General features: G+C 49.6%; 1 protein-coding gene across 6 annotated transcripts in view; it reads left to right on the forward strand.

The window, feature by feature from the left end:
- PPP1R12B (protein phosphatase 1 regulatory subunit 12B) overlaps positions 1-18,185 on the forward strand; it is a 195,630-nt gene that overhangs the window by 112,823 nt on the left and 64,622 nt on the right. For 4 of the 6 annotated variants that reach the window (XM_068541907.1, XM_068541908.1, XM_068541909.1 and 1 more), the window contains exons 15-18: positions 2,316-2,519; positions 5,296-5,485; positions 5,572-5,684; positions 6,681-6,722. In XM_068541907.1, the coding sequence (XP_068398008.1) occupies positions 2,316-2,519; positions 5,296-5,485; positions 5,572-5,684; positions 6,681-6,722 (549 nt within the window). Of the gene's footprint in view, positions 1-2,315; positions 2,520-5,257; positions 5,486-5,571; positions 5,685-6,680; positions 6,723-18,185 lie in introns of those variants that run through there. The other 2 variants (XM_068541911.1, XM_068541912.1) reach the window with 2 other exon arrangements.

Here is an 18,185-nt window from a genome sequence, read left to right on the forward strand (position 1 = left end):
TTCAGTTATTGTATTCTTCATCTCTGTTTGGTTGTTCTTTGTATTTTCCAACTCTTTGTTAAAAACTTAACAACTTCTCACTCTGTTCATTCTTTCTTAAGTTCTTTGATCATCTTTACGATCATAACCTTGAACTTTTTCTCAGGTAGATCGCCTATCTCCACTTCACTTAGTTGTTCTTCTGCGGTTTTATCTTGTTCTTTCATTTGGAACATGTTCTTCTGTCGCCTCATTTTGCCTAACTTGCTGTTTGTGTTTCCATGTATCTGGTAGGTTGGTTACCTTTCTTGACCTTGGGGAAGTGGCCTTCTGTAGGAGGCGTCCTATACATCCCAGCAGTGCACTCCTCTCTGGTCACCAGAGCTGTATGCTCTAGGGGTGCCCCCTCTGTGGGCTGCATGGGTCATTCTGTTGTGGTGGGCTATGTGGGTGGGCTGGTTGGTTGCCAGGCCCCGCCTTGTGTGGAGGCTGCTGGCTGCTGGTTGGCGTGGCCAGGTCATGAGGTGGCTGACTGTGGAACCCAGGGGGGCCCCAGGGCTAGTGCTGGCTCACTGGGAGTAGAGTCAGTGGGGCTGTGGCCCGCCCACTTCACTGGTGAGTGAAGCTAGGTCCTGGGGCTAGTGCTGGCCTGCTGGTGGGCAGAGCCGGGTCCTGAGGGTCTGGCTGCAGGGCCCCAGGGTCCAGAGCTGGTGTCAGACTGCTGATTGTTGGGGCTGGTTCGTGATACAGCTAGCTGTGGGGTCCAGGGTGTTCTGAAGCTTGTGTTGGCCTGCTGGTGGGCAGGGCTGGGGCCCAGCTGGGCCCTGGGCTGGTGCTGACCTGCTGGTGGATGGACTGAGTCCTCCCACGGCTGTGGGAGCTGTGATTGTCCTGGGGCTGGTGTCCACCCATTGGTGTGGTGTCCACCCATTGGCGTGTGAGGCTGGTCTGAAGGCTAGAGGAGGCTTACTGGTGGGCAGGGCCAGGGCCCAGGGGTTTCTGGGGCTGGTGTCTGCCCGCTGTTTGGAGGAGCTGGGTCCCAGTGTCTCTGGCTGTAGGTCCCTGGTGGTCCCGGGTCCAGTGCCTGTGCACTGGTGTGTGGGGCTGGGTCCTGGGCCCTCTGGTGGGCAGGGCTGTGTCCAGGGGGTCATAAGGCAGCCTGTCTGCTGGTAGGTGGGGCTGTGTCCCTGCCTAGTTAGTTGCTTGGCCTGAGGCCGTCCCATTCCTGGTGCCTGTGTCCTGTTGGCTATGAGCGGGCCTGGGTCCTGAGGGTAATAAGCTAGAGGGAGGATTCCACGATGGTGCCTGCCTGCACCAGTGTCCTTGCGGTTGAACCAGCTCCCCAGAGTGGCTGCTGCCAGCGTCTGTGTCCCCAGCATCACAGGCCTGCCTCTCCGGGAGACTCTCCAAGATAAGCATGTGGGTCTGACCCAGGCTCCTTTGAAATTACTGCTTCTGCCCTGGGTTGTGGAGCATGTGAGATTTTGTGTGTGCCCTGTAAGAGTGGGGTCTCCATCCCCACACAGCCCTCTGGGACTCCTGAAAGGAAGCACTGCTGGCCTTCAAAGCCTAGACGTTCTGGGGGCTTGTCTTCCCCAGCGCAGGACCCCCAGGCTGGGGCTCAGACCCCTCGCTCCTTGGGGAGAACCTCCACAGTTGTAAGTATTCTCCCATTTGCGGGTCGCCCCTCCTCCCCGTCTTGTTGTGGTTCTTTCGTTACGTCTTTAGTTGTAGCAGATCTCTTCTGGTCGCCCCTGGTCAATAGTTGCTCTGTGCATCGTTATCCTGGTGTGCCCTGGGAAGAGGTGAGCTCAGGGTCTTCCTGCTCTGGCATCTTGGCAGCTCCCTCAGGGGTGGTTTTTTGTTTGTTTGTGTGGGTTTGGTTTTTGGTTTTGGTAGTGGTTCTAGCCTGGCTCTGAATTTTCACCATTTTGAGCCTGGTTCTTCTTTCTGTGTGTAAACTTAAGTTTTCCTTGTATCTGCTGGACGGTCTCTGTTGGCGACTGCATGCTCTTGGGGGGTCGGGAGCGTCCAGGTGGAGATGTGAGAACCATGAGTGTGGAAGCAGCGGGCAGGCCTCAGTGCTGACCTGTTTCTGGAACTCAAGCAGGAAACGCTCAAGTATCGTGTTTGAAGTGTACCTGGGCTCAGGCCTGGGGCCTCTGCATACTGAGGTGTTTGTTTTCCGCGTGTATTGCTTGAAGCGGCCTCTCACATTTCGGGAGCTTCTTTTGGAATTTGGTACCATTAGATCTTTGCGGAGTTTCCCTGCTCGTTCACGGGGAGTTATTCCATGGTTAGGGTGAAGCCTCTCTGACCTTGTGGTATTTTCCCAGGGTGTAACCCTGACAGATCTCCAGGAAGCAGAAAGGACGTTCAGCCGGTCGAGGGCAGAGCGTCAGGCTCAGGAACAGCCCAGCCCGAAGCCCGTGGGCCCCAGAGGGCTTGAGGGCAGCGCCCAGAAGCATGAGCCCCTAGCAGCCCCTGCAGAGGAAGCTGGGGAGAGCCGCCAGCCCTGGGACCGGAGTCTGGAGGATCAGGTGAGCTCTCTGTGCTGATAGCAGGTGGCTGGGGGAGTCTCTTCCTCACTGATAATTCCAGAACTGTCCTACTCTGCAGGGGACGCCTCATAGAACACGCTATTTATGTCCATCTTTAGTTGGCAGTCCTGTGTAATTGAAAGAATTCAGAGAATGTTAGTCCTTACGTGATCCATTTTTTCCTCTGGGAGTTAACTAATGCGCTTTTTTCCAGTTTTATTGAGATGTAATGGACATGTAATGTTGCAACATGATTTGATGTGTGTACACGTTGTGAAATGATTACCACCATACGCTTGGTTAACTAAATGTGTCTTTCTATTCTGAAAAGAGAGATCTTGGTATAAAAAAAATGCAAATAGAAATATAAGCATTTATTATTTAGTTTATGCCAGGCACTATTTTAACAATTTCAAAATGTGTATTAAATTGTTTAATCCTCACAACAACCCTCTGAGGTAAGTATTATTATTCCTTCTTAAACTATGAGTCAGTGGAGTGACAGAGAGGTTAAGTAACTTGCCCAGCATTTTGCACGGCTAAGAAGACGTCAAGGACTTCCCTGGCGGTCCAGTGGTTAGGAATTGGCACCTTCACGGCTGGCCGCCCAGGTTCGATACCTCGTCGGGGAACTAAGATCCCACAAGCCACGCGACCAAAATAATAATAATATTGATTTGTGTGTGTGTCTGCCTGTCTGTGTATGTTCTGGTGTTAGACTGTTTGGGTTCAAACCGCAGTATCCTTACTAACTAGCTGTATGGCTTTGGGTAATTTATTTAGCCTTGTGTTACATAGTTTCCTAATTTGTAAAAACAGAGCTTCTAATAGAGGGCACTCCTTGTGAGGTAATACATGTATAGTGCTTGACACGTTAAGTGTTCACCAAATCTTAACTACTACGATGATGATGATGATGTACTTAAAAGCCTCCAAATTCCTCTTTTCTCTCTCCCTTTCCAACCGAATATATACGTATGTATAATAACCATTTAGGTAATTGGATGAACGCTTATTTTGAATTTTAATTTGATGGTACAGTATTATAAAATAAAAGATTTTACTGGGAAAAAAAAAAAAACAAAAGCAGAGGTGGAGCGAGGCGTTGGCTCCACAGCTTGCCCTCCTCACCACTAGTATGTTGTTCTACAAACTTCTGCAGACCCAAGCACTTACAGAGCACCCTTATTCTCAGCCACGAGCTGTCATTTTTGGGTAGGCGTTTTGACTTAACGTTCCATTTCTCAATTGCAGTTGGTAGTCAAGAGTTATAGGGTTATATTTAAGGTGATCGTAACTCCTGGTTTACCTAAGATTGTTCCAGTGACACCTTTTATCTCTGGGTAATTATCAATACCATTCCTTTTCACTCTCAGAAATGTCCCAGTTGGGATGATAAACTTTATGGTCACCATAATTACAGGAGAAAGACGTCTTCTTGCTCTAACTTTGAATGGCTAGGCTGCATAAACTAACTGAGGTTCTGTTGTTTATTTCATTTGTTTTATCGGCTATTTTTTGAGTACTTATTACATACTAGGGACCGTTCTAAGCACATAACATACATTCTCATTTAATCCTCACAGCCCTCTCTGAGGAAGATATTATTATCCCTGTTTTATACATGAGGAAGCAGAGATCAAAACTCAAGTCACTTACTTCAGGTCACACAGCTCATTCAAGCTGGAATTTGAGCCAAGTTCTACAGACTCCCAAGCTGACTATATTTTATTGCTTCTGTCTCTATAATTTATAAACAAAAATTTATACAATCTCTACATGTGGTAAGAATTTCTTTATCTCTGCATGTTCAACAAACCACATTAAGATTTTTTTTTTTAATTTTTTATTTTTATTTACCTTTGGCTGTGCTGGGTCCTCGTCTCTGTGCGAGGGCTTCCTCCAGTTGCGGCGAGCGGGGGCCACTCTTCATCGCGGTGCGCGGGCCTCTCACCATCGCAGCCTCTCCTGTTACGGAGCACAGGCTCCAGACGCGCAGGCTCAGTAGTTGTGGCTCAAGGGCCCAGTTGCTTTGCGGCATGTGGGATCTTCCCAGACCAGGGCTCGAACCTGTGTCCCCTGCATTGGCAGGCAGACTCTCAACCACTGCGCCACCAGGGAAGCCCCACATTAAGGTTTATTGTCAAGCTCCGTCTGTCCTAACTCTCAAGGGAAAAACAAGTTCAAAAGGGAAAGTGGGAATTTTTTTTTTTTTTTAATTTATTTTGGGGGTGAGGGTGTGGCATGTGGGATCTTAGTTCCCCAACTAGGGATCAAACCTGTGCCTGCTGCAGTAGAAGCACATGGTCTTAACCGCTGGACCGCCAGGGAAGTCTCAGAAAGTGGGAATTTTTCAGAAGTGTCAATAAGCCTAGTTACGGCAAGTTGGTAGAAAGCTCAGATTTGGTCTGTTTTCAGATAACTCCTACATTGTTTCTTCATATTCCTGAGCTTTTTCTTTTCCTACGTAAACCTTACCTTTCAGCGCGCCGTCTTAAAAAGGCCATCATCCTTCCTATTTGCCTTGCAAAATCAAAGGAATTTTTATTACCAAGGTTGGTGCCCCCTAGTGCCCTTTGATCAGTTTAGGAAGAACTTTCCTGGACTGCTATCAGCCTGTAGCATCTTCAGAGTAGGCGTCTAGAACTCTTTCCTGTCTGGCTAATTAACTACTTATAAGCCTCTTGATATAGAAAAGCCCATTTTTAATAAATGTGCTGTCCTTACCCTTTGGTTAGACTTGACCTCTGACATCTCATCATGTGGATTGTTCCAGCCTGTGTATCGTCGCCTGAGGTGTCCGGCTCAGCCAGACAAACCCACGACACCAGTGTCACCTCCTGCCCCGAGACCCTCCCTCTACACCAGTTCCTACCTGCTCCGGACGGGTAGGTCTTCAGCCCCTGATTCAGAGAGTTCAGAGCCCCCCGCCAGCCCTGCAGGGGCAAAGGAAATGGACAAAAACGGTAGGTTGAGCTTCAGAAACCGCACCCTCCTCCAGTGCGCCTGCCCCAGGTTCTTAAGATCCGTGCTTTGTTTTCTCTCTGACCAGAGGGCGAAGAGGCAGATTTGGGTGATCAGTCCTCTAACAGGCTGTCCATTCGTGAGAGGAGGCGGCCCAAGGAGCGACGAAGGGGCACAGGCATCAACTTCTGGACGAAAGATGTAAGTGGGCTGTCCGTGCTGGGACATCTCGCGTTACCCTGCGCTGCCCGGCGTCCTGTGTGTCGGGCTCAAGAGGAAGAGTTCCACACGGTGCCACGAATCGTGCAGATTGTCAGGAAGCATCACTGAGAAAAAGAGCAGAAGAAGAAAGACTCCACTAGTGTGGCACTCATTTGGAAGGTTCTGGGTGGGACGCCCAGGGCCTAGGACAGTGCCGAGCACACGCTAGGCAGGCAGCAAATAAGCGGTGAATTTACAGCAGCCGTGCAAACAAATACAACAAGTGCATAAGCCACTCAGACTTAGCAGCCCCCCAGCGGCCCCTGAGAGTCCCGTGGTGAGTCAGCAATACCTCAACATCGTGTGTGTGCAGGTGCTAACCAAGTATTTCAGGGGCACTGCCAGAATCTCGAGAATTTCAGAATTTCATCTGACTCAGGTTTACTCTTTTGGAGAAAAAAAGGAGCAAGTGCTATAAAACAGCTTGACTTTGGGTTTTAAATGAAGACAGGGGCTCCTGTGCCTCCTCATGATGAGCACACACTCAGTTCTTTCCTTCCCCTCTGGTCTGTTCCCTGCTCGCTCAGCCTTGTCACTGGCATTTAACAGTCAAGTGGCCAAGATCAGGTCCCTGGTCTCTAGTGACTCATTTGGAATTAGATGGACCATGCAGTGAGACAAGAAATGAGACAATGACGGTCGCCTGTTAGAAACTACTGGACGGAAGTGTTTGATTATTATAGGACCAAACGGGCTGACAGCTTCTGACAGAGCCCAAGTGAGGTCCGTCTGTCTTAAAGATTCTCCTTTCCCGCCAGGTTCATTTGACTCTTTGATTGCAGGTGGTGCTCCTGAGGTGCTGCTAAAGCAGCAGTGACAGTGCCCTTGGCCGTCAGCCCTCACTGCCCAGGGGCATAATTGATGGGGCTGACCTTGTTGCCTCCAGGGATGCCTGTGACCGTGATCCTCATGTCTTTCTTCTTTCTCCCTTTCCAGGAAGATGAAACTGATGTCTCGGAAGAGGTGAAAGCAGCGTGGGTAAGCAACCAGCAGGGAGGCTGCCCCCGTAGGGCTCAGCGTCCCCGTAGGTCTCATCCCGGCTCGCGTGCACACAGTTAACGGAAGGAAGAGCGGGCTCTGTGCAGACTTGGGTCCAGGGAGAGTTTGGAGGCAGACGCTCCTCTGCGAGATGGGACGGGTGCTCGCTGGTGTACTGTTTCCTTTTCTTTTTTTTAAAATTTATTTATTTTATTTCTTTTATTTTTGGCTGCGTTGAGTCTTCGTTGCTGTGCGCGGGCTTTCTCTAGTTGCCGTGAGCGGGGGCTACTCTTCATCGCGGTGCGCAGGCTTCTCGTTGCGGTGGCTTCTCGTTGCGGAGCGCGGGCTCTAGGTGCACGGGCTTCAGTAGTTGTGGCACGCAGGCTCAGTAGTTGTGGCTCGCGGGCTCTAGAGCGCAGGCTCAGTAGTTGTGGTGCATGGGCTCAGTTGCCCCGTGGCATGTGGGATCTTCCTGGACCGGGGATCGAACCCATGTCCCCTGCGTTGGCAGGCAGATTCTTAACCACTGCGCCACCAGGGAAGTCCCCAGTTTTCTTAAATGGTGTAACAATGCCCATGTTCTTGAACGAGTTTCCTGCATTTTTCGGTGCCTCCTGCCAGGTTCTAACACAGTTACGGGCTCTTTTTCTCTATTGTGCTATTGGATCGTATAAAGTACTTTGAAATCTTGGGAAGAAAAGTGAAGAGTGATACTGTTTCTTATGCGTCTACATCCTCTCCACGCTAACAGAGAGGAACACAAGAGTGAATAGTGTAAACGGTCCAGAAATCACTTACATTTGACTTTGAAATAAGGTTTAGCTCCTTGGCTCTTGTGTGACCAGATCCCTTAAGGCCTGGCACCCAGCTCTTCTCTGCTGTGGGCACCGCGGGTCAGCTCTCCTGAAGCTCCAGGTTCCTGTATGCCACTCACATGTGATAGAAACTTAATGCTTTTCTAGTACCATTAGTACCATTTTTCTTTGGTTTTTGTTTTGTTTTGTTTCGTTTTTGTTTGTTTGTTTATTTGGCCGCACCACACGGGTTGCAGGATCTTAGTTCCCTGACCAGGGATCGAACCGGGCCACGGCGGTGAAAGCACTGAGTTGTAACCACTGGACCACCAGGGAAGTCCCTAGTACCATTTTTCAAGAAGGAAGGGATTTGATTTTGACTAAATGAATTGAGACTCCATGTACATTTCTATTGGGAATTATGTAAGAAGATGGCCTTTTTTCTACCCTACGGTTATGTGACAGTATGTTCTCAGAATATGTTTACTAACTCATACTGAAAATGAACAACTGATTTGTTTTTAGCAGAGGAAGTAGAAGTGCTGTATTATGTCATTGACCTGCCTATATTTTGGTCGAGATCCTAAAGAGTCAGCAGGGGCTTCCAGAAAGCAGTGCCCGTGGTGGCGTGGTGAGAGCTGCCTGCGTGCATCTGCAGCCGGGGCTGCCTCATGGTGGGGAGTGGGCGTCAGGTGCAGATGCCGCGTGGAGGCTCCCCGGGGCAGGGGGTGTGTGCACACGACAGCGACGTCATTCCGCAGGGGCTTGGGGAGGCTTCAGGGGATGAAGAGTGAATGCAGGAGAGCTTCTGTGGGGAACTATATTAGAAAACCCCTAACGAGAGATCCCGGGTGCTGACTACAGAGCACTGAAGTGGCCCGTCACCCGTAGAGGGTCGTAGAGGCCGGTGAGCTCCACGGAGGGAGTTACACAGGAGAGCTTGGTGTTGGCCAGCGTCTCTGTCAGTGAAAATCTTTGCCTGCACGTTTCTAAGCTACTTGGTGTGAAAAGTCCTTGCCTGGTGCACCAGGCAAGGGCCACGAAGATGCCTCTGATGCCATGCTTCCCAGAGAAGTTCACTGAACGACCACTGACTTAAAATTACAGAAAAGATTTTCTGATTGGTGAGATTGGACATAGAGTCATTTGTCAGTTTGAAAAACGGTCCACTCATCCCATTGCTCGAGGCATCCGCCAGTGTTCACCGCGGGTCCAGCAGACGCCAGTGTGGGTCTTCAGAGAGGGATGAAGGGCCGGTCCCCTCTCTACTGGCAACTGAGTGTGTGCAGGTGGCCAGCGCTCACAGCACGCCTGGCATGTCTCCTGCCCGCCACGGTGCCCGGGGCGGCAGCACCCTGACCCCGGCCTGCGTTAGCGCAGCTCTGACTGGTTCTCTCCCGAGCGCTCGTCCAGCCCTGGCAGGCGTGATGCCGGGATCCATACGGCCCACAGAACAACAGGCCCCTCACTGTGAATTGTGGAAATCTAACCTCAAGATGGTCAGGACTGTGTCACGATCGCTCTCCCACTCCAGGAATCTACTGTTTTTTAAGTTAACTCTTCCCAAGACTCTGACATCTGTTATTTTAAATTGGGATAGATTTACAATCAGTGAACTGCACAGACCTAAAGTGTACTGTTGGATGAGTTTTGACAGTTGTAATCAGTGGTGTAACCACCACTCAAGTCAAGATGTAGAACTCTTCCGTCACCTTGAAAAGTTCCCTCATCCCCCATCCCCTGTCCTGAGAGGCAGCCTCTCTTCTGATTGCCGCCACCGTAGAGTAGTGTTGCCTGTTCTTGAGCTTCGCGTACGTGGAATCATTCGGTGATAATACTTTACTTTAAGGGTAGAAAGGAAACTCTATCTCCAGTCCGAGTTGGACCTAAAATGATTCCAAATGTGTACAGATGCTCTCCTCTTCTCGAAGATTCTTCAGCCTCTCGCCCATATATCAGTAACAAGAGCATGGCTAAGAAAACCTTTCTGTTGTTTAACCTTAATCTCTGTAGACATCATGGAAATTTATTTCTTTTTGTGGACCTAAGCTAGAAAAATGTAACCGACATTTGTATACAGGTAAGGTTGATGGCCAGGAATGGCCCTGGTGTTTGTCGTGCAGTCTGGGAGGGAGGAAGGCCAGTCGTGCATTTCTGTGGTGGTGACACAAGGGACGCTGAGAAGGCTGAGGGCTTGGTCGGGGCCCCGCACAGTGCGCGATTTTAATCAAAACCATCCCCACCGGAAAACCGACAGTGGGCACAGGGCTTCACGTCTTAGCACCCCCTTAGCCGACGTGCTTAGAGCAGACGTGCGTGGTTGTCCGCGTTAGACGGGGACCGTCTCCAGAAGTCCTAGTATATCCTGTATCTTGCTAAGTGAAGAAGAAACTGAGTCCGGATTTACCGTGAGGAAGGAGGCTACTGCAGTCAGAAGTGCTGCCCTCCTCCGCTGGTCGAGAGGGGCAGGCTGCAGGAGCAGTCGCGGGCACACTGCAGACGCTGCTGGCCCTTGGGCTCTTTGCATCCTTTTTTCACCTGCGTCTTTGGCCTGCCTTCATTTTGCTTAACACTGAGTTTTCTCTACGCATTCTTGTCCTCTGAAGCAGACTGTTTCCCAGGCCAGTTCTGATGTATAATTGAATTTATCACTAGAGGGCACAAGTCGTCAAAAGAAAAGATGGTGAACAAGCAGAATGGTGTCTAAGGAAGCTGAACAGGAGACGGATTGCTTTTGTTTTAAAGGAATTGTTGAACAGTCCAGTTCAATGCAGTGAAGTTACCTGCCTCCCAGATTTGGGCATCTTAGAATTGGGAAGGAATTTAGAGAAAACTTGGGTTAGGAACCTCATTTTACAGTTAAGAGAACTGAGGCCCAGGGCAGTTAGGAAGTACTTGGGGACGTGAAAGCTCTAGGTGAGTGCCCCACGCCCCGTGTCAGGGAGCCCTTATGGGACTGTGGTGGGGCCGACTTCACATCGCCCTCCATTCCCCATCCTTTTTTTTTAAGGGATACAGGTGAACAGTCAGATGAAGAGGTCCATCAGGTGAGGTGTGGATGTGTCCCAAGGTCAGAAGCTTTGTCCCCATGGAGGTGGTTGTACCACCCGCCCGGCAAGTGGATATTACACCAACCCAGAAGTTCTCCAGACCTCATAGTTTAGGGATTTTTATGGAGGCTTCAACATGGGCATAATTCATTATTAACTCAATCTCCACCCCCTTTACCTTCCCCCCAGAAGATGGGGGGTGAGTCTAAAAGTTACAAGTTTTTTTTTTTTTATTAAAGTATAGTTAACATACAGTATTCTGTAAGTTACAGGTGTACAATATAGTGATTCACAATTTTTAAAGGTTATACTCCATTTATAGTTATTATAGAATATTGGCTATATTCCCCATGTTATGCAATGTGTCCTTGTCGCTTATTTTTTACCCAGTAGATTGTACCCCCCCTGCCCCCTGCCCCCATTCTTCATTTGTTTTTTACTGAGCAGGTTACATGTTTGAATTGAGTTGCTAGTGGCATCTCGCCTCCTTAATAAGTAAAGTAAGGTCTTCTTGAAGGACACCTCGAAAGCCTCCTGAGAGTTTCAGGTTCAGTGGTAGAGGATCAGCCTTCTGCCAGGTGGGAGGGTACTTATGTAGGGAGGGTACATAAGTAGGTGGGTACTTACGTCTGTCCATCCTTCAAACAGGAAAATGCTTCTCCCTCTAGAATCCCTATTGCTTTTAGGCAAATCCGGTGGCATCAGCCTGAACACAATCACGACACTTTACCTTCAAAGTCAGCAGTGTAGCGTCCAGTCCAGAGTGGAGCCCGTGGTCTGGTGGCTAACCCTGCAAGAGGCCTTGGTTATAGGAGACACTGTTAAGGAAGCACTGACCAGTAGGTGTTCAGATACCGGCCGTAGATAACCGGTAGCAGCTAGTCGGGAGAGACCTTGGTCAAGTGTGCAGAAGATAGAAGCGATTAAACGTAAGACTTTCAAACTAAATCAAAGAGAGGCTCAAAGTGAAATTTGCCAGCAAAGCTTGGTTTTAAACTAAGCTTTAACAGAAAATAAAACTTGCTTTGGGAGCCATTTGGCCCCAGAAATATCTCTAATACCAAAAGCCACTAAATGCATTTGCCATTTTGTCCTGCCTTCTCTTTTATAAGCTTCTCGTGTATTCACTGAACAAGTACTTCCACGTGCCTGTGGGCAGGGGTGCAGCAGAGAACAAAAAGCCCTGCTCTTGTAGAGTCTCCATTCTGGTGAAGCAGGCGGGCAGTGAGTAAAATGAACGTGCCAAGCAAACAGTGTGTGGAAGGTGAAAAGCCGTGTGGAGTGGCTCCAGGACTGAGGAGTGGGGAATGCGGGGCGGGGGCGCTGAGCATCTAAGGGGTCGGTGTTGGCCTTGCCGCGAAGGCAGCACTGGAGCCCAGCGTGAAGGGAGCGAGTGGGGAGCCCCGTGGACGTGCGCAGGCGGAGGGAACAGGGCTCGGGGGGCCGTGAGGCAGGAGGACAGGCAGGACCTGTGAGGAGACGGCGTGGGCGTGAGAGCCCGCGGCAGAGCCGGGCGGTCGGTGCCAGGGCGTGCGAGCCCGTGTAGAGCTCTGCGCAGCAGAGGGGCAGGAGTCACATTCTGGGGGCACTCCACCTGCTGTTTGGAGAAGACCCTCTATGTCACCCTAACCCAGCGGGACTGACGAGGGGTTTGGGCCAGGTGATCGCGGGTGGTGAAGGTGCTGAGAAGTTTTCATACGCACGGCGTATTTCAAAGTTAGAATCAGCAAGACTTCTGTTGGATTGGGTATACGGTGGGAAAAACAGAGGGGGGTCAAGGTTGACACCAAAGCTTTTGGCTCAAGTGCCTGAGAGGGTGGAGTTTTCATGAACTGAGATGGAGAGGACTGTGGAAGGGCAGGCCTTTGGGTTTGGCTCTAGAAGCCCTGGTATTTGATGTGTCTGACCGCCGTCCACAGGGAAATGTCAGGGACGGAGTTGGAGGTACAGACAGGATGCAAACGTGCAGGTTGTGTCGGGAGCCGTGACACTGGCGCAGCTCACCAGGAGTGCGCGTGTAGACACAGAAGACGCCCAGGCAACGGGCGAGCCCGTTCCCCCTTTTCCAGAACCAAGTCAGCCAAACAAAGCGCACTCGCACAGAACAGGAGGGAGTCTGCTAATTTTTTCACCAGTTTTTCTCAGCCGGTGCAGGGGTGTTCCCCATGAAAGCTGCCCGGCCTGTTTATGGAAGAGCCGTGTAGTCGGGGAGGAGAGCCGGTTCCTGGAGCTCCCCTGACAGCTTCTGGAATAGAAATTACTGCCTCTCTGCAGACCTTGTCTGGAGGTCTCTGAAGGCCGGGAATGTCATAAGACTTTTTGTTACATGAGAGGAATTCTACTGATTAACCGTATCTGCAAATGATCTTTTAAGCTGACTCAGCTTTTGGTTCCCTTTGCCTTACCTGACTTTCCTCAGTTTTATTACATCTTTGAATAACTTGCACTCCATTTCACTTAAGGAGAGGCTTTCTTTGAAAAACTTATTTCTAGGTGCTCTTCTATATCAAACTCTGATTTATCCCTGTGATGGCTAGAATGACAGTCGTAGACTTGGAATTTTAGAACCGAAAGCAGCTTTAAACTTCTTCCCTGCCCTGCCCTGCCCTGCCCTGCCCTGCCCTCCCCTGCCCTCCCCTGCCCTCCCCTCCCCTCCCCTCCCCTCCCCTTCCCTCCCTCCCTTCCTTCCTTCCTTCCTTCCTTCCTTTCCCACATCGCGTACCTTGCAGGATCTCAGTTCCCCGACCAGGGATTGAACCCAGGCCACGGCAGTGAGAGCACCAAGTCCTAACCACTGGACCACCAGGGAACTCCCTAAACTTCTCATTTTAGAGATCACAGCTGAGGAGGCCCAGAGAGAGGGAGCACAGCCGTGTCCGGGGCTTTGCACCGCGTTCTCCTGAGTCTGTATCTGTCGTGTATGTTGGGTGATGTCCTGTCACAACAGGCTAGGAGTGCAGACCCAGGAGCTGGGCTCCCGGGGCAACCCCACCTTGACCGCTGAACTGCTTTGGACGAGATGCTTCAGTTTCCTCATCTGTCAAGTGGGGATAGTAATAGTGTCTACCTCTTAGAGTTGTAAAATGCAAATGAGTTAATGCATTTAAATACTTAGAGATGAGTAAGATCCACTCAAATTATTTTCCAAATCTGTAGGTTCCTAAATCTGGATGAGAGAGAGGCTTTTGGAATACTCTCGTTGACCTTAGAATCCTGTGATTTTGAAGTGAAGTTATTAATTTATCCATGAAGAATGGATTCTTTGGAGAGTCAGAGAAGTAGCTCAGGCTCCAGCGTGTGCTAGTGCTCTGAAAATGAACCTGATGAGTTCTGAGAAATAAATCTTAAAAGGAATTGCCGAGGTAGGGACAGAAATGAGTAGAGAAGGAAGGACCGAGAACTCAGTGTTTGCTCTTTTGCTTGGAGCCCTTTGAAGACCTGACGAGACCACGTCCCTGCACGTTTCTGTGTCCTCAAGCAGGCTTTCATCCTTCTGCCTAAACTGCCCCTCCCGTTTCTGTTTTTCTGCTCGTGTTCCCACAGATCTTTACCACTTCCCCCCACTCTCTTTCTTCGAGTAAATAATAGCCCTTTTTCCTACTTGCTCTAATTTTTCACAATTTTGCTTCTGGCTGTTTGCTGGATCTTCTCCCCTCTGTCAGGCAGGATTTTGAATCTTGTTACTTAATCTTGTGAAGCCCCTTTATCTGCTGGAGGGCGTCCAGCGATTTTCTGTCCGCTCTCCACCGCTGGGCAGTGTCTTTGCCATTCTCCTTTTAGGTAAAAGCCTAGGACTGTTTTGCTTTCCCTTCTCTCTGGGGCCTGATTGCCTAATATGGTAAAGTATGTCCCAGACAAGCCTGTGCTGTTGAGATAGAACAACAGTCTTAAGTTTAAAGACACGGTAGGTAAGCTCTCGGGTGGAGTTGCTTATTTCTGTAGTAAAGTAGTATTTTTCACAGTGTACCGTAAAACCACCATAATCTTTTTTTTTAAAGCAAGCCACTCTTCCTTTTAATCGAGTGAAAAGATAGTAAAATATAGATTTTCCTCCCTCAGCTTCTTTATCTTCAGCCAGATAAGAAGAAGAGGCGAAAAGGGTGGTTAGCTTGTCCCTAGAATGAGAGGGCTTGAGAAGCCCGAGAAATTTGATGATAATGCTCATAGGAGTAGATTTAATGAGCAGGGCCGTCATGAACAGCCCCCAGGGGTTGGCAGACTCTCCACGCAGGCCGTCGGGGTCCCAGCAGTGACGGCGGGGGGCCGGGGGTGCGGGTGGAGAGACTGGGAAGCGCCTTCTGTCCAGGCTGCGTGAGGGCGCTTCTCCAGCTGTGACTCCACGCTCACTGGACGGCCTCTCCTTTCACTGCACACTTGCTCTTGCTTTGCAACTGTCGTTCTTAAAATACTACAGCTGCTGGGATTTGCTATATATGGGTCATACTTGTGCCTTGCTCTAGCCAAGCTGTATAAACCATCTTAAGAACAAAGTTTCTTTTGGCATCTTCCTTCCTTTTAAGGACTCTATTAATTTTGGGTCATGCCATTGCCAAGCAAATCTCAGTAATCAAACTGCACATGTATTCCTTTCAGACCCTGTAATTTTTGGACCCACTGTCCCATCTCATCAGTGAATTCTGCTTCAGTCAGATATCTTTTTTAAGATAGAATAAATTGACCTTCAGGGTATCTGTTTGAGCTTTGCTCAAATGTCTTATACAAAGATGTGGAAGTTTATCAACTGCTGAGGGAAGGACAGTTAACCTCTTGACCTTTCCTTTTATTCCAGTCTCTTCTTCCATGACTGCCTTCAAGGTATCAGTTTTTGTTAGTGACCTGTGACCTTATGTCTCTTTGTTGGAGGGACACCAGTGAGCTTGAAACTCTGCTGGAACTTGTCTTTTATGATTACAAAGGCAATGCATTTCATTATAGAAAATATGTGAAGTACCGAAAAGTGTAGAGAGTATTTCTAGAGGAGGCTGTACTCTTAGGGGTCACCGTAATGGGTGATGTTGTGCATGCGTTTCGTGGGCAGGGGCCAGGGAAGCCAGACACCCTTGTGTGTCCCGTAAAACAGACAGTTGTCCCGCAGCTGGGCTTCTCACCGTCTCCCTGGACAGTCAGAGGTAAAAGCCTTTCTGTTATCTGAGTTCAAAACCCAAGTGGATTTTATGTATGAACTCACATTTTTTGGCAGAGGGAGGTTCTAAATATTCAACCACCGTGTCGGCTGAGGAGAAACCGCACCTTGGTTTTGCTCGTCCCTGACAGCAGTGCCTCTTGTACGATGACGTCATCATACAGCACACCCCTTCGGGACAGTCCTGTGGTGGGTCCACGCCTCCGGCTGCTCCATGACACCTGCTAGTATTATTGGTGCCCAGATTTACACATTGAAATCTGTGTTTCATTATAAATGATTTTCCCTTTGTTTCTTCTTCATGTTTAGTCATTGATTTTTGTGATTTTAGCTGAGTTTTACATCTAAGAATTTCATTTCAGGATAGTCAAGGTCGGGGCAGGGCGGGTAGAAGATATTTGTTATAAAAGGAGATTCATACCACTATAAAGAATAAGAAAATGTTGTCTAAGTCATTCACTCAAAAGAGATTATTATTGTTTGACATTACAGTGAATTTCCTGCCGGTATTTTTCCTAAGAGTTTTTTTTCCCAAGATCAACTAATGACATTCTTGAGAGGAGGATCATTTTCAACCTGAGCATTCCTGGGACCCCATCATTACCATGATGACAATTTCGTGTGAGGTTGTCTTCAAAGCACTTGGATTCGGCTCTTTTATGGAAGCAGTCAGTCTGTGCTGGCTTTGATCGTGGAGAGCCTCCAGGGATAATTGCTCCCCTTTCAGTGCAGTCTGGGGGTTACCTTAGTTACAGGAGTCTTCATTTCTTCTGTTGATGGTGTGGCTGGAGAGCTTTAACCACGGCTTAGGCTTAGCTAATGTCAGCGTTCTAGCCCCATGATTGAGGTAAAAAGCTTAGTTGTGGGATTTGCAGCTCTTTCTCAGCAAATGAAGTGTTTATAGATCTGCCCCAGCAGGAATGTTGAGCTTGAGGCACTGACAGATGTTGCCTTTCCCAGTGTTGTTGTGGGAGGACCGGAGGGGTAGGGTGGTGGGGTGAATGGTCACAGTTTACCAGTCTTCATTTTCTCCAGCTCCGTCTTCAGTAAGGCAAGCTCAAGAATTGGAGAGCAGGCATTTAGGTACATGAATTTCTTTCATGGAAAACCATAACATTCTATCCAAACATAATCCTGTAAGGTACACAAATGTTCTCACAGGTGTGCCTTAGCAGCGCATGCTTTCCTGTGCTTTAACAGTTTTTGTCTTCTTACAACCTGAACTCTTACACTGTGAATTATGCCAAGGTTATTGGCTACTGAGAAGAAAGAAGGGACTTTTAAAAAGCCCTTTAGCAAATTAATAGCTCAAACTAAAATGCTTAGTATGGTCTTGGAGCTTATAACTCCGGTTATATTCCTGAAATTGTTTTCAGGTTATAGAAGCATTTTAAGAGGAAAATAACGTGTTTGGATATTGTTTAGCCAAGTGAAACAGATCATGCGTCAAGGTGGGGTTTTGCCTGGAGCTGAGGGACTTCCAGAAGTGCTTCACCAAGGTGGCGGTCACGGGGCTGTCATCACCGCGTGCCGCGGTCTCCCTTGCCCCGAGTGCCCGGCTGCTGTGGAGGGCCCGCACTCTGCGCCCTGGGGGGAGGCGGCGGGCAGGTGCTCGGGCCTGTTCCCCAGCAGTGGGCGCGGAGGGGCGGCCAGCCTAGTCCTGCTCTCGGCACCTAACACTCTAGGTCGGGGTTCAGCAGACTTGTTATGTGAAGGGCCTGACTGTCAGCGTTTTCTCCTTTGCCGGCTACATGGTCTGCCGCGGCTGCTCGGCTCTGCTGTCCCAGTGGGAAAGCAGCCATGGACGGTGTGTCATGAATGGGCGTGGCTGTGTTCCAATAAAACTTTATGCACAAGCAGGCTGGTGGGCTGGACTCGGCCTCCGGGCCAGGCCCCAGTTTGGCAGCCTCTGCTCTAGGTTCCCGGCTCAGAAGGAGTTGCTGACCTCAGCGTGGCTCCAAGGGCCCACTCTCCCCCACCCAAGCGCTCCTTTGGTAATGCCGCATCTTGCTGCCTCTGGAGCACCACTGACAGCTCGTGGGCAGGGGAGTCACCTGTTGGGAGGCGTCCGTGTTGTCTGCCCTCAGCCGGAAAGGCACTGGTGGATTTTGGTCCCGCTGCAGGAAGCGTGGCAAAGCTTCCTGAAGGAGGAGCCCGGGAGGGAGAGTGTCTTCTGTGTCGTCCACACGGAGTTTCTCTGCTCTGTTTGCAGTTCTTCACCTTCTGAGGAGAAAGTCTGAGATGGTGGGTTCCCGGTCTGTCCCTTATCGGCTTTTCTCATCTGAGCCGTCCCTTCCTGCCTCCCAGGGACCTGGACACAGGCAGTCGCTTGCCTCGTGAGAAGTTCAGCTCTTTGTAGGCTCTGACCACACCCTGAGGCTCACAGGCTTTTAGGAGGGTGCCTGCCAGAAGGCTGTTGGTTGCTGTCACTCACGCTAATGGCTGGTTATCATTTGAATTCCTCAGGAGTAGATTC

Source organism: Eschrichtius robustus, chromosome 3, assembly GCF_028021215.1.
Source record: "Eschrichtius robustus isolate mEscRob2 chromosome 3, mEscRob2.pri, whole genome shotgun sequence".
In the NCBI taxonomy this organism is placed as follows: Eukaryota; Metazoa; Chordata; class Mammalia; order Artiodactyla; family Eschrichtiidae; genus Eschrichtius; species Eschrichtius robustus.